At 36.2% G+C, this 14,488-nt stretch overlaps 1 protein-coding gene across 1 annotated transcript; it reads right to left on the minus strand.

Annotated features, from left to right (window-relative positions):
- Nucleotides 1-5,708: 5,708 nt before the first annotated feature.
- LOC107829042 (serine/threonine-protein kinase BLUS1) lies at nucleotides 5,709-14,266 on the minus strand. Its single transcript, XM_016656460.2, has 21 exons — nucleotides 13,853-14,266; nucleotides 13,466-13,744; nucleotides 12,729-12,983; nucleotides 12,193-12,317; nucleotides 10,830-10,874; nucleotides 10,656-10,737; nucleotides 10,498-10,566; nucleotides 10,255-10,425; nucleotides 10,071-10,136; nucleotides 9,475-9,543; nucleotides 9,056-9,199; nucleotides 8,920-8,978; nucleotides 8,603-8,782; nucleotides 7,518-7,624; nucleotides 7,284-7,378; nucleotides 6,977-7,018; nucleotides 6,604-6,726; nucleotides 6,471-6,519; nucleotides 6,337-6,386; nucleotides 6,163-6,224; nucleotides 5,709-6,076 (listed from the first exon to the last, which is right to left on the minus strand). Exons 2-21 carry the CDS (start codon nucleotides 13,622-13,624, stop codon nucleotides 6,013-6,015), a joined length of 2,016 nt encoding a protein of 671 aa, XP_016511946.1. The 5' UTR covers nucleotides 13,625-13,744; nucleotides 13,853-14,266; the 3' UTR covers nucleotides 5,709-6,012.
- Between the last annotated feature and the right edge of the window lie 222 nt (nucleotides 14,267-14,488).

The raw sequence follows: 14,488 nt of genomic DNA on the forward strand, positions 1-14,488 counted from the left end.
CATCGAATACACTCTATAACAACTGAAAACATAGCTATAGGAAGTAATTTAGTAAATGGTAGCTATAGCAAGCTAATAATCACTAAAACATAGTGATTTATGAAAATTTCTCTTAATAGGAAAATTAACATGCCATAGCTAAATCTAAGAGCTATTTATGGATAATACTCCCTCCGTTTCAATTTATGTGAACCCATTTGACTGGGCACGGAGTTTAAGAAAAGAGAGAAGACTTTTGAACTTGTGGTATAAAATGAAGCACATATATTTTGTGTGGCTATAAATCATTGCATAAAGGTAAATTATTTCCAAATAAGGAAAGAGGTCATTCTTTTTGGCACAGACTAAAAAAGAAATAGGTTCACATAAATTGAAACGGAGGGAATAACAACTTTTTAATTTAATTATTTTTTATAGCTAAAATGAATTTTCAATTTACCCATCATAGCTATACTAAATACACGGAGTTATTTCACCATATAATCTTTTCTCTCAACCCTCTTTCTCTCTTCTCCCTCAACTCTCTCTCCTTTTCCCTCTCTCTTCTCCCTCAGTGGCATAGAGGTCAACGCCGACCGTCTTCTTCAGCGGAGCTCTACGGAGCTAATAAGTTATGTGCCTTTTTGTTTTGATGATTTGACAAACTTCATGAGAGAACCAGATAGGGAACCTGATGTAACTGGTTCCTTAGTGTGCAGAGCAACTAATCAGATGTTTGTTTCAACTCTCAAAGAAATCAGTTAAGGGAACAACAGAGGAAATACATAGAGATCAGTTTCTCCGGTCACATGACAAGTCAACTCTACAGCTGTTAAAGTCGATGCGCTGTCTCGCAACAGTACAACAATACGGTTGAAGCATGCTGTGTACCGGACACTCCCTTGCATCATCTTTGATGACCTCACTCTTATAATATCAATATGAAGCAAGGGATTTGAACACACGCTTGTAAAACCTAAAGATTGATTTTTCTCTCAAGTCTGCAGTTGCTTTCATTCTCTCTGAGACATTGAAGAACAAAACACCAATAGAACAAAGGACTAGATCCCAACATTGATTATATCATGTGTCCTTTAGTATTGTTGTGTCTTTGTCTTGTGTTATTAAATTTTAATTCCTATACAGCTTGTCAGAAGCATTCATAGGACAACTTTTAAACCATTATCTTTGTGGTTGTTTTGACTCGAGTTAGTCAAGTGGTTAGCTTTGTAATATATTACAAAGAGGCTTACAATATAGTTATTGTGAGTATGTGAGAGATTAAGAGTTTAATTCCTAAATTACAATAGGTTGTAATCTAAAGTTTGCTCAGTTAGTGGAGTTGAAATCCTACCAGTATAGGTCGTGATTTTTAATCCCGTGAGCTGGAGTTTTCCACGTAAATATTATTGTGTTATTTTCTTACAGCTGTGTTCTACGGGAACTGATAGAGAATCAGGTTTTCTATATAGTTTGGTGGACCCTTAGCTTACATCGGGAGTCCATCTAAACAACCGCCTCTTTTTCTCTTACCTACACATCACCATCTTCTGTCGTATACCCCATTCACTGTGAATCACCTTTAAATACTATAACCACCCACCGTCAGATCCAAATATGAAGTCATGCAGTTGCGATCGATCTATTATAGGTAGGGAAAACATTGGAGGAGGAATATTGGAGGCGTCACCGGATCTGGATCTAACGGAGATGCCAGAATCCATTGTTTCACTCCTTCTTTGTATCTCGCATCGGAGTGTATTCGTCTGACCTGAGACTTATTCCTCCACCACTATTTTTCACGCTAGAAAAAGAAAAGGCCTCTTTCTTCTCCACTACCTTTCACGTTGGAAATCGTTGTATAAATACAGTGTATTTTGTATTTTCGTCTGAGATCTATAATGTATTTTAGATTTCCGTCGGAGATCCAACGGGGATTGATTATATTCTCCATTTTTAAATACAGTGTATCTTGTATTCTCGTCGGAGATTTGACTGTATTCTTTAGTTTTTAGTTAAATATAATTTATTTGAATGTATTAGATACAACTTCTAAAAATTAACTAAGAAATTAAGTTCGCATAAAGAACAAATGAGAGAATTACTCTTGAATAGCTTGCTCGATATTAGAACTTGACTGAGCTCTAAAGAACAAAGATAGAGAAATAGAGAGCGGATCTTATTATTCCAAATTTTTGATGCCTTACAAATGAGGGAAAACACAATTATATAGCGGGGAGGTGGGAGAGTTAGTTATAACTAACTTTTGGACTCAACTTCCCTAGCCACTTACGCGCACGCGCGTCTCACGTGGAATTTAACTAATCTAACAACCTTTAACAATTCAAATAAAATTGGTTCCTTTAATCCGGTACAATTTATTTATTGATAGAAATGGACAAAAATAGAAAGTATTATAATTGTGATCGTATTAGTTGCCCGCCTCTTTAGATAATCCTTGTCCTCAAGGATTGAAGTGTGGGAACTTCTGCTTAAGTTCATGGTATTCCTCTCATGTAATGTCCTCAGGTGCAACATTGAACCACTTGACCAAAACCTGAGCAACAGCCTTCCCATGCAGAACATGGCCAGCCTCTGAGTACACTATTGGTAGAGTGACTAATACAAAGTGGGATCCTATCTTCCTTTTTAGTTGTGAAATGTGAAAGGTTGGGTGGATTCTGGTGCCAACAGATAGGTCTAAAGTGTATTCCACTAATCCAACCTTTGCTATGATTTGGAAAGGGCCAAAGAATTTAGATGAAAGCTTCTGAAAGGCATGTTGTGTAAGAGATAGTTGCATGTATGGTTGTAGTTTGGCATACACCCAATCCCCTATGGCATAACTCATGTCAGTTCTATGTTTATCAGCCTGCACTTTCATCCTATTTTGAGCTTTCTTCATGAAACATGAGGATTCTCAATGTAGTTTGACTGGTTGCAGGAGGTTGAATACCTCTCAATGAGACCTTATGTCCCATGCTGCTGAACTCCATTTTGAGTTTCTTAAAGTTCCACATGATGTCACCCAAAGTGATCAGCCATTGAATTCTCAGAACTATGCTACAGCCTGCAATTGGTAGAACCAATATGTCAGAATCAAAAGAAACACCTTGCATCTTCCAGACTAGTTTCTTGCATATATAGTTGCTCTGTACCTTTTTACCATTAGCAACAGATACAACAAAATGGGAGATAGCTGTCAAAATACATCCTAATTTCTTGGCATTGTTTAGGTCCAAGAAATTATGAGTACTACCAGTATTGATTAAAATTTGTACAACTTTTCCCTTGATTGATACAGTTGCCTTCATGGTTCTAAAAACATACAGTCCACTTCATGACATGGACTAATACATGAGGCAGGATAGATCCCTCAACATCAGTCTCCAACCCTTGGCCTATCATGGTTAACAGCTCGGCAGGATCAACATTACTTCCTATTCTAGTTCAACTTCTTCATTACCCTCATCCACTTCCATATGAAATAAATGTTTCTTGTTCTTACACACATGTCCAAGGCTATATTTCTCATCATAGTTGTAACATAAACCTTTGCTCCTCCTTTCTTCTATTTCAGCTGGGTTCAATTTTTTTGCATTTCTGTAAGTGGGTTTTGTTGCTGCAACAGGAGAATTTTGGGATCTACTGAGTGGTTAGCTGAATTTAGAACGGATTGGTGCTAAATGTTGTGGGAAAATAGGGTTAACAGAAGAAAATCTTAGGGCGCTTTTGGTTGAAAAAGGAAATGAGGTGGTCATGAAAACTTGTTTCTGCACTACTAGGGTCTGCTCCTGAATCTTGGCCAAACTAATTGCCTTAGCCAAGGTTCTTAATGCTAACATTTTGACAATCAAACCAATTTCTTGTTTCAATCCTCTAACAAAACAACTAACAACATACTCTTCTGATAGCTCTACTCTAATAAGCAATTCATCAAACAGATCAACATAGTCTTGCACAGAGTTTACCTATCTGAAATTCTTGGAATCTCCCATAGGATCATCAAACAATTCAGATCCAAAACTTGCATACATGCAGCTATATACTCACCCCAACGAGGCCACTCTCTAGCTACCCTGTGTTTTCATGAAGGACTGGTGTCGATGCAGTCTTTTTCCTTCCAACTTCCACGAAGTCAATTTCACCTTAAAGTTCTCAGGAGTGCCATCCACAACAAAGAACTGTTAACATTTGTATAGCTAATCCTTCAATCCTAAACCATCAAATTTGGGGAACTCCACGTGATAATCGCGAGTTGGCAACTGGTAACCCCTAGGTCTTGTAGCTATCACTTCTGGACCTTCATTCTCTGCAGGAAGTTCGGGTTGAGGATTTATAATGGGGTCAAATTGGTCAATAGCAGCTTCTTGATTTCCTATATAGCTTGGGGCACCTTGAGATCCACAACACTTCTTAGCTCAGAAACAGAATTAGTAACGGCATCCATCGAACCCTTGAGACTATCGACTTCCTTACGAAGCTCTTGCATAAGAGTATTGTGATCACTCATCTCCACATATCTAAGGAACGAGGGCTCTGATACCAATGATACAACTTCTAAAAATTAACTGGGAAATGGAAAGAAATTAAGCTCGCCTAAGAAACAAATGAGAGAATTGCTCTTGAACAGCTTGATTGATATTAGAACTCAACTAAGCTCTAAAGAGCAGAGAGAGAGAGGATCTTATTATTCCAAATTTTCCAATGCCTTACAAATGAGGGAAAACACAACTATATATCTAGGAGGTGGGGGAGTTAGTTATAACTAATGTTTGGGCTCAGCTTCCCTATCCACTTACGTGCACGTGCGTCTCACGTGGAACTTAACTAACCTAACAACCTTTAACAATTCAAATGAAATTAGTTCCTTTAATTCGGTACAATTGATTTATTGATAGAAATGAATAAAAATAGAAAGATTACTCATTGTGATCGTATCAGTATTCTTCATTTTTTTAGTGTAAATATAGTGGTATTTTGTATTTCGCCGGAGATCTATCCAAGTTTGATCGTATTCTTCCTTTTAAAATATAGTTTATTTTGTATTTTCGGCGGAGATTTGATCGAATTTAATTGTACTCTTCATTTCGTTATTTTTTTTAGTGTAAATACATTCAAATATGTTCAACCTTGTCACATTAATAACCTGTTTGGCCAAGCTTCTTTTTGGCCAAAAGTGCTTTTTTTTTCCCAAAAGCACTTTTGGCCAAAAACTGAGGTGTTTGGCCAAGCTTTTGGAAGGAAAAAAAGTGCTTTTAAGGAAAAGCAGAAGCAGTTTTAGAGAAGCAGAAAAAAGTAGTTTCTCTCCAAAAGCACTTTTTTGAGAAGCATTTATGAGAAAAATACACTTAGAAGCAGTTTTTTAAAGCTTGGTCAAACACTAATTATTGCTCAGAAGTGTTTTTTAAGCTAATTAATCAAACACAAACTGCTTCTCACCAAAAGTACTTTTGAAAAAAAATACTTTCTTAAAATAAGCTGATTTTTACAGCTTGGCCAAACGGGCTATAAATAAGGTTGGATACAACTTAACAGTGTATTCAAATACACTCAAACACGCGGAAAAAAAAACTGAACAGTGTATTCAAATACACTCAAATACAATGAATTGTCCAAAACTAGTTACGAATACATAAAATGTATCTGCGGATTGTTAAAAGCTCCTTAAAATGTAGTCATTTGTGAAAGTTCCCTAAATAATATGAAGGACCAATTTCTGCATATATTCAATCAAATAGGAAAGTTGACAATATCAAGGACTACGTTTTCAAAAATTTAGGCTAATATACAAGAATCAGTCTAGTAAATGCAGGCATAATCAGAGATAATAATAAAACCAGCATATCACCGCCTAGTGGAAACGAACTGTACAAATCAAAACTAAAAACCTGCTACTAATCATTTCTCCGTTACAGTTTCAGCTACTCCGTGTCTAAATAGTCCTTTTTCAACTTTAATGTACGCCACTTGAACACTACGACTGTATTCGAACTATAAAGATTACAATATGTTCTCAATGCAATCCCTATTTCAATAGTTGTTTTGAGCGTTTTCTGCTTTGTATTTTTGAAGCTCTTCTTGAGCACGTATCAACCTACATAATCAAGGAAATACAAGTTTCAATGCCAGCAGATATAATCTTCAATATAGATATATGTCATTATTGGGTAATGATGATACCTCCCCTGCAACTCAGTGATTTCACTAATTAATTCCTTTTCTTTGTCATGAGCAACCTCCAGCTACAAGAAACAGAGGAAGGACATATACTTTATAGTGATACCGAAAAAGATGCAAAAGTCGCTTAAATGGTTCCGATTGCAAAATGTTGGAAAGACGAATGCGAACTCATACCAGCGATTTCTCCACTCCAGACGAATTTGATAGCATGCATCCAGCATCCACTGCAAGGTTGGTGGAAAAGATAAAGTGAGACCAACACAAATGGATATAATGTATAAAATTCAATATGAATTGATTGTTCATACCTGTAGAGTCTCCAAGGGCCACTTGCCTCATCAGTCTAAGAATACTATCCTGTTGAGGAGGAAAAAACGAAAAGAACAATTGGATAAACAAAAACTAAAATATAATGCGTCATAATTGCAGATCCGTTCTTACCCTTTGAATAATATTTGCCTCTAAAATACTCTGCAACGTTGGAAAATGGGCTGGGGTAAGTAGATTTGATGGTGTAGCATCAGGTGGTAATGGTAGAGTAGCAGCCAGATTTTGTGGAATCACCTACATGATCCATCGCATTTTGTTTAAGAAGTTGTAATAGAAATTATTATTAAAAAGGAGACAAAGATGAAGAGATACAACTGTTACATAGCCACGCAATATCTACTTAGTCGATGTTAAGGTATAAATATAAGCTAAACGTTATCGGAAGAAAATAAAGAATTAGCTTACAAGCTAAGCATTTAGTGAGCAAAAGAAATATGTTCAGCCATTAGAAAAGGTATTTGAAAAAAAGATGAGGGAAACCAACCAGCATGCTCTGACTCTTTTGTAGTATTGGAGATGCACCTACCTGTAGGAAGAAATTATTTCTTGTGAGGCAGGTATATCAATATGTGTGTACGATATATATATAAACTGCATTGCAATTCAAAAAGCTAGTTGTGGTTGGTTATATGAATCCTCTGTATCTATTAGACTACTTTTATGTTGGCCATCAACTTACCATAACTGACCTCCTTTTATCTCGGCCTAGGAATGGCGGTTTTTGCAAAGCTAACATAGGTGGAGTATCTTAATGTTATTGCAAGAATGAAAACTAAAAGGTATACATTCACCTTTTCCAAGTCGATATTCTCTGAGGTAACTTTGAAACGTCCTCTCTGCTGAACAACATGACCCTTAGTCTTCTCATCAAAATCTTCACTGCTAGCTGCTAAATACAGTCTTGATTTAGCAAGAAAATATTAACCAAAAACAGAATATGCTAAAAAACTATTTCTTAAAGAAAACAAATCTACAGAAAATTATTTGTTAAGATCAAAAAGCCATGTAATATCACAATAACTTGCCTGGAGTTCTAGAATGTTTACTGATTACTTCAGCTGGCACATCATCTGCTGTTTGAAGAACAGAAGCCCCATTGCAACTGGATGCATTTTGGAATTGACTTCTATCACTAATCACAAAGAGAAAAAGCAATTTTAGGGACTTGGAAAAAAACATGGCACAACTTAAAATAGTCGATTCTACAAGCTAGCTAAGCATGATGACTAATTAAAAGTAAAAGGAAATCAGAAGTCAATTTAAGCAATTTAGATACTGATACACATTTCACAATGCACAAGCAAAACAAGATTAAGAAACAAAAACTGAAAAATTAAAGAAAATGGTGAGGGTTTCACTAGAATTCCATTCTTTTATATAGTTGATTCCCTGAAATTCTATGAATTAATAAAGAACAAGCTTTAATCCAATGAATCAAACCAGAAGGCAGACCATGCTCCAGTTTAACAAGAAAGAGCAAATTTCAATGTAAAAAAAATCTTTGATTAGGTTCCTCTTTCCTCGTACAGTTTACTGTTTACCTAGCTGTGCTCACCTTTTGCTTTTTAGAAATTCTTGGAAGAAACTTCTGCTTCGTTATTCAACTAATATTATTCATAGTTGTTTCTCACTCCTCAACAAATAATTCCACAAACTAACATCTTCCTAATACAAGCTTGATGATGTCAAAGGTCCATCGACGCCCAAAAGTAACAGCAAAAGAGTTGGGATTAATAAGGGCCCAAATGGAATATCATATGTTCCAAAATGTAGACAGCTTCCAAATGAGGGAGGAAGCATTTTGGAAACTCCCATTTCATTTCCTTTTAATCAAAGGATGAAGTTAATCATCAATTCCATCCACTAGAATAAACTCAAGCAGAGTACTATCTCCGTAACAAAACTAATTGATTAGCTAACAGCATAAATCCAAGTTAAAGTATTTGCTTGGAGAAAGAAAGGCTAAATTTAACAAGTCAAAGAAAATGCTAAAACATATTGTGCACTAATGTTTCATGAGGCTAAAAGTCAAATGTAATTCAAACAGCAGCCCTATAAGTATATAGAAATACCTCAAAAAATGTCTAAGATTGAGTAAGTTATGTCATACCTCTGGCGAGAATTTACGGGCATGCCCTCGAACAATTTGGCATCAGCCACTTGTTCACCTTTTCCCACCAAATTCATTTCCATGCGATTCTCATAACATGGCGAAGAATTCTGTGAAATGTGAGGTTCATGAACTGAACTAGCAATGCTTAAATCATCATCAGATTTCTCGCACTTAGTTCTGAAAAGTTAAAAGGATAAAAATAAAAGGAATGTTTAGCTACTGATCCTAGCAAACATAACAATGTGCTCTTATTTAGCATAGGAAACATGATACAAGAGTAACGGTGAAACTCTAACATAGCATGAACGACATACATGCTATAAGCCACATTCTGGTTGGCAGGTGAAGGGGGGGCAGATGGATTGTTACTGTCCTGTTGAGAGATGTATTATATTAGGAGAGACCCCAAAGTGCAACATGTCATATAGAATAAAGTAAATCACGACATACAAAATCGGTAGCATCTGAATATTGACTTGAGAAGGAGAACTGATGCTGAAACTTGTGTAGCTGTTTCCCTGGAATGTCAAGCCCAGACAGCGAATTCGAACTCCCACTTTGGTCCTTGTCACCAATAATTTCCTCATCTGGAATCTAAAAGCAAAAAGATTTTGAAAAGATAAAAACACAATGCTTGGGAGTTGATTTTGTTTCACTTATTAAGAAGAAATTTCCAATCTGGACAATCTAGACTGACTTCATCCCATAACAAGTTTCACAAGGCGGAAATTTTTATCATTTGAAGAGGTCAACAAAATCGAGCTTGAGAAACTACCCATTAACCAAGACCTCTATTTGTATACATTGAGAAACTAGTACATGAATGAAAATACTGTGGTATGCGTGCATCAGAAAATTGATCTACGAACCAAAGAAGCTTGTGCCTTCAAATCTTCAAGGTTAAAGTTCCAGCTGCTAATTCCCCGTTTGTATTCATTCTGCACATAGTATTGAGTCACAGTAAGATCCAATTTGCAAAGATGAAAAGGGTTTTTAAAATGATGCACCAAAATGAAGGTCTGAAAACAGAAAATGAAGCAAAAAAATTGAGAGGAAAAAAGTAAGAGAAACATGGCATGGAACAAGTTCTAAAACTTGTATCACTGCTTTAAGCATAATTTTCTTGTATGTTTTCCTGCTAGATGAAGAATAATTTCTTTATTTCTCTTTTAAACTTGGAATAGGTATTCCAAAAAAAAATAAAAAATAAAACGAAATTTGCCTCGGGGTTTCCTGATCAAAGTTATCAATAGAAAAACCATTATGTTATATAAGTAACATGCAAGTTATTCATTATGGAATAACTAAGCAATTTCAATAGAAAAACCATTATATTGCCTGATGCATGCTTAACGTAAACATGCAAGGTATTCATTATGTTATATAAGCCAATAAATTAAAAATAATATGTTATACAAATATCAAATCTCAGTTTTCTCATGAAATTGGTTATGACACAGCAAACCTGTGATATTTCTTCTTTCTGCCCATCTGGTATCTTCTTCTGTGCTAGCATGTCTTCTTCTTTCCTCTACAATTAGGTTAGAAAAAAAGTTTTTTTAGCATAGAAATGCTGAAGCAATATTATCATCTGGATTATCATGTGGTTCCAAAGAGGGAAAGCGTCAGATTGTGGCATGACAAATCACCTTCAATGCCTTCATGCGATCTCCAAGTGCTGGCAAACCCTCCAACAATGTTCTTGCTATATAATCATTGGACCTTGCTTGCTTAAAGAAAGGATGCTTCAGCAATTTTTTGGCAGAAGGTCGTTTTGAAGGATCTTTCACCAAGCAACTAGCAATCATTTGCTTAAAAGACTACAAAGGCAACAGAAGTGTAAACAGCGTGCCAATAACATTATCAGTTAATAATCAATGCTATCCGATTACCTTCGAGAACTTCTTATCCCTCTCATAGTCAAGGCCAGGGGGTGCATTTTGCAATGTCATTAGCAAGACCTAATAAGCACAGAATATGTAATGCATTAATAATTCATAAGATGGGGGCTTCAAGAGAAGAAATATATCATGTCACTAACAATATTCACCTTCATCGGAGGATATTTTGAGAAAGGAGCATGTCCGTGAGCAAGCTCCAAAGCGGTTATGCCAAAGGACCAAATATCAGCTCTGTGGGTGAGAAATGAGAATGGATAAGAAGAAAAAATGTAAAAGGGAGACTTCCATCCGATAAAAGTACACATTCTGCACAGAAACATTACTTGAAATCATAACCATGCAATTGCTCCATGACCTCAGGTGCCATCCTGTAAAAGAAATCTAAATTATGGAAAAACATTACATGCAATATGAGTGAATCTTCATCAGTATTTTTAACATCTTAGTTTCTAGATGCACACCATATGCATGCACTTATTGTCACATGTCCATAGTAGTTAGGACCACAATAGATCAAAAGTTCAAAGCGTATCAACCATCAAATTAGAGCTGTCAATATGGGTCAAGCCGGGCTAGCCCAGCCCGCGTGGGCTTTAGCAATTGACGGGCTGGGCTGGGCGAGCCCACCATTTTGACGGGCCTTATAATGGTCGGCCCACCCCAGTCCTATGTGGGCCGCGGGCCCCCACGGGCCAGCCCATCATTTTTAAAACTATAATTTTATATTTTTTCTTTAAGTTCTAACCTAAAAAAAGATAATTATTTAAAAGTTAAAAAATACTTGTTGGAAAAAATTCGCAAAACTTAATAACTTTTTATATTGTTCCAATATATCACAATAAATACTAAAAAAAGTAAAAGACAAGACTATATTTCATTCACTAAAAGTCAAAACTTAAAACAAACTATTCAAGCGAACGTTCATGATGCTTATGAGATATCCAACACATCATCTTCATCAAACACATTTGAATCCGTTTGTGGCAAGGTTGTCTTAACATCTTCACTTTCATCTACAATTCATATGCAATATTAATTAATTAAATATTAAAAATAATAAAATTTTAAAAATTAATAATATTTAAATTCACATTAAAAAAATATTACCAGTTTGAGTTTGGGAAAACCTGTGCAGCTAATTTCGAGTAGTAACAAGTGTTTGGACATTTTCATAATAAATGCAACTTCTATACTTTGTAAGAACACGCCACCAATGCGAAATATTGATTCCGATGCTACAATGGTAATAAGAATACTAAGTACATCACGCACCATCATTGAAAGATCGGGATATTTTCTAGAATGGTCCTTCCAATACATGACAACATCCATCTCTTGAAACTTCTCAAGATCACGTTTTGGTTCCTCTTAGTAAAGATCCAATTCTGACTTTCCATCTCTAACGGCAGTATACTTTTTATTTTTTATATATTTTAAATAAATATTTTATTGGGCCCACGGGCCGGCCCAACCTCAGTCAAGCCTCACGGGCCACGGGCTTACTCGGTTCGGGCTTAAAAGCCTAGTTTTAAACGGGCTCCAAATATTCTAGCCCAACCCTGCTAAATCACGGGCTGGGCTAGGCTGGCCCAACGGGCCAAGCCCATATTGATGGTTCTACATCAAATTAATCATGAAAACTAAGTAGATAAAACTCTACAAGCATTCTCTTTGGTTAGAGCATACCAACAAGGAGTTCCGACAAATGTGTTCCGCATACGTTGCCTATCACCTGCATCAAATAAATAAGCAGAGACACCAAAATCTCCCAACTTTATTCCACCTCGTGAATCAATGAGAATATTTCCAGCCTGCAATAAGCACAGAAGTACGTCATAAACCTAGGCATGGTAATGGAAAAGTTAATGTTACTTGGTAACATTTGGGTGTTCATGCAGCTGATGCCAAATGTGAATAAGATTTGTCCTTTGTCATACTTACATGGGATCTTAAGTGGAACAGGAATGCTATAGTTTCTTGAAAGGAATCCATGTTCAAACTCGAAAGAACAACAAATGACATTTACTACAACTTTCAAACACATGTATGTATAGATCGTGTCTAGTGAAGCAAGTTTCAATTAGAGTGCCAAGACAAACATCCTATTAATATCATTAAATCAAGACTTGTAAAGCTGAAATGTGTATGTACTGTCATCCTACGTAAAAAGATCAGCCAATGCACGGAAATCAGTAATGGGTTTAAGTAACAATTGAACTTACTTTAACATCACGATGGATGAAGCCATGATGATGAAGATATTCCAAACCCTTTAGAACTTCCCGCAATACTGTTGCAATAACAGTCTCTTCAAACCCATCCTGATGAGCAGCCTTTAGAATGTGTAGACAGGAACCTCCAGCCATGTAAGGCATGACAACCCATAGGTTATGATCACTAACAAAGGAGCAGTGTGATTTAAGAACATTGAGATGATCAACTAGGACCATTGTTTGGGCTTCACGCGAGATGTTATTCTGGATATAAATACGAAGAGGAATCAGCAATCTGCTTGATCCTATAATCAGATTATCGTCAACCAAATTAAACAAAATGAATGAGCACTGAATTACTCCTTTCTCGTAGATATCTAGTTTTATCCTCGCTACTAATAACCTAAGCTTCTATCAGCTAAAACTAGCAAGCATTGAAGTAAAATATTAATTCACTGCTTGAAACTACTTCCATTTGAGCCATTCATGGACAATTTACCGTGAAACAACCTGTTGAATTGGTTTATTAAAACAGGTATAAGCTAATTGTTATGTCTCAACTCTTTTCACATAATGCTAGCATGTTGTATGGAGATATTTTAACGCTCACAAAAACTGAAATCAAAAGCACATAGATACAGGAAGTTGACAACCAATCAATAAACAACATAGCAAATGATAATTTTTTTGAATAGGATCACGCAAAGCGTGATTTCATTGTAAATAGTTAAATAGAAGAAGTGTACCAAATCGGAATTATCGCGTTCGAAGTCGAGGATTTTGATGGCAACGACCTCATTGAGAGGATTACATAAAGCACGATGAACCGAGGCACTCACTCCTTGCCCTATCTCCTCGTAAAGCGTGTAATGCTCCGGCCCAATCGGATATTTCTTCTTGTCCATTGTCCAAAATCAGAAGAAAAAATATCCCAGAGAACAAAATCCTTCTGACTACTGAACGTCAAATAACACACAAATGCAGCTCGCCGGCGATCTACAGATCCGAATTCTACACAAACACCTCTATCACAACCACAAAAAATCAAAATCGTCCAATCAAAATCAGGCGAATTTCAACTTTTATCAACAAACAGAGCCTTTAGAAGAAAAAAAACGAGAAAGAAAACTCACGGGTATCAAGTTCAGATCCATGGACTAGAATTAAATAAACATGCGGAAAAAGGCAAAATATGGTAACCAAAGCAACCGAAATTATGATGTATAAAGAAAAAAGGAGAAAAATTAAAAAAGGAAACTTTTAAGTATCATATATCTGTATAATGATAAAAGCAACGAGAAAAGAGAAAAGAAAAGAGTGAGAAGAAAGGAAAAGGGAGAGGAAGAGGAGGATTGTCTTCTCCGTTTTCTCGTGAGTGAGAGAAAGCGCGCCTATCGGATCGCCACTCCAACAGGAAGGAGAAGCTTTTTTGTATTGCATAAATCCCGCCACTTGTTGTGTTAACACTCGACCTTTTCCCGCATGTTGGATATTTTTCCCCCATTCATGTACCCTGAGGGTACGATTGGGCTTTCATATGGTACAACTACCTTAAGCGATTGATACGGGATTTTTTTTAGATTTATTTCGAATGGATGTCACGTGAGAAGCGCGTGCCTTCTGTTTCAATATACAGCTCAGTGATGACCAGTACGAGGATTAAATATACAGCTCGGATTGTCTTTTTAACATAATTGCCCACAAGTCTTCAGATTACAATTCGATCACACATGAGATTGAGCTCTAATAAGACCATATTAATTCGACCG

This window comes from Nicotiana tabacum, chromosome 6 (genome assembly GCF_000715075.1).
Source record: "Nicotiana tabacum cultivar K326 chromosome 6, ASM71507v2, whole genome shotgun sequence".
Classification (NCBI taxonomy): domain Eukaryota; kingdom Viridiplantae; phylum Streptophyta; class Magnoliopsida; order Solanales; family Solanaceae; genus Nicotiana; species Nicotiana tabacum.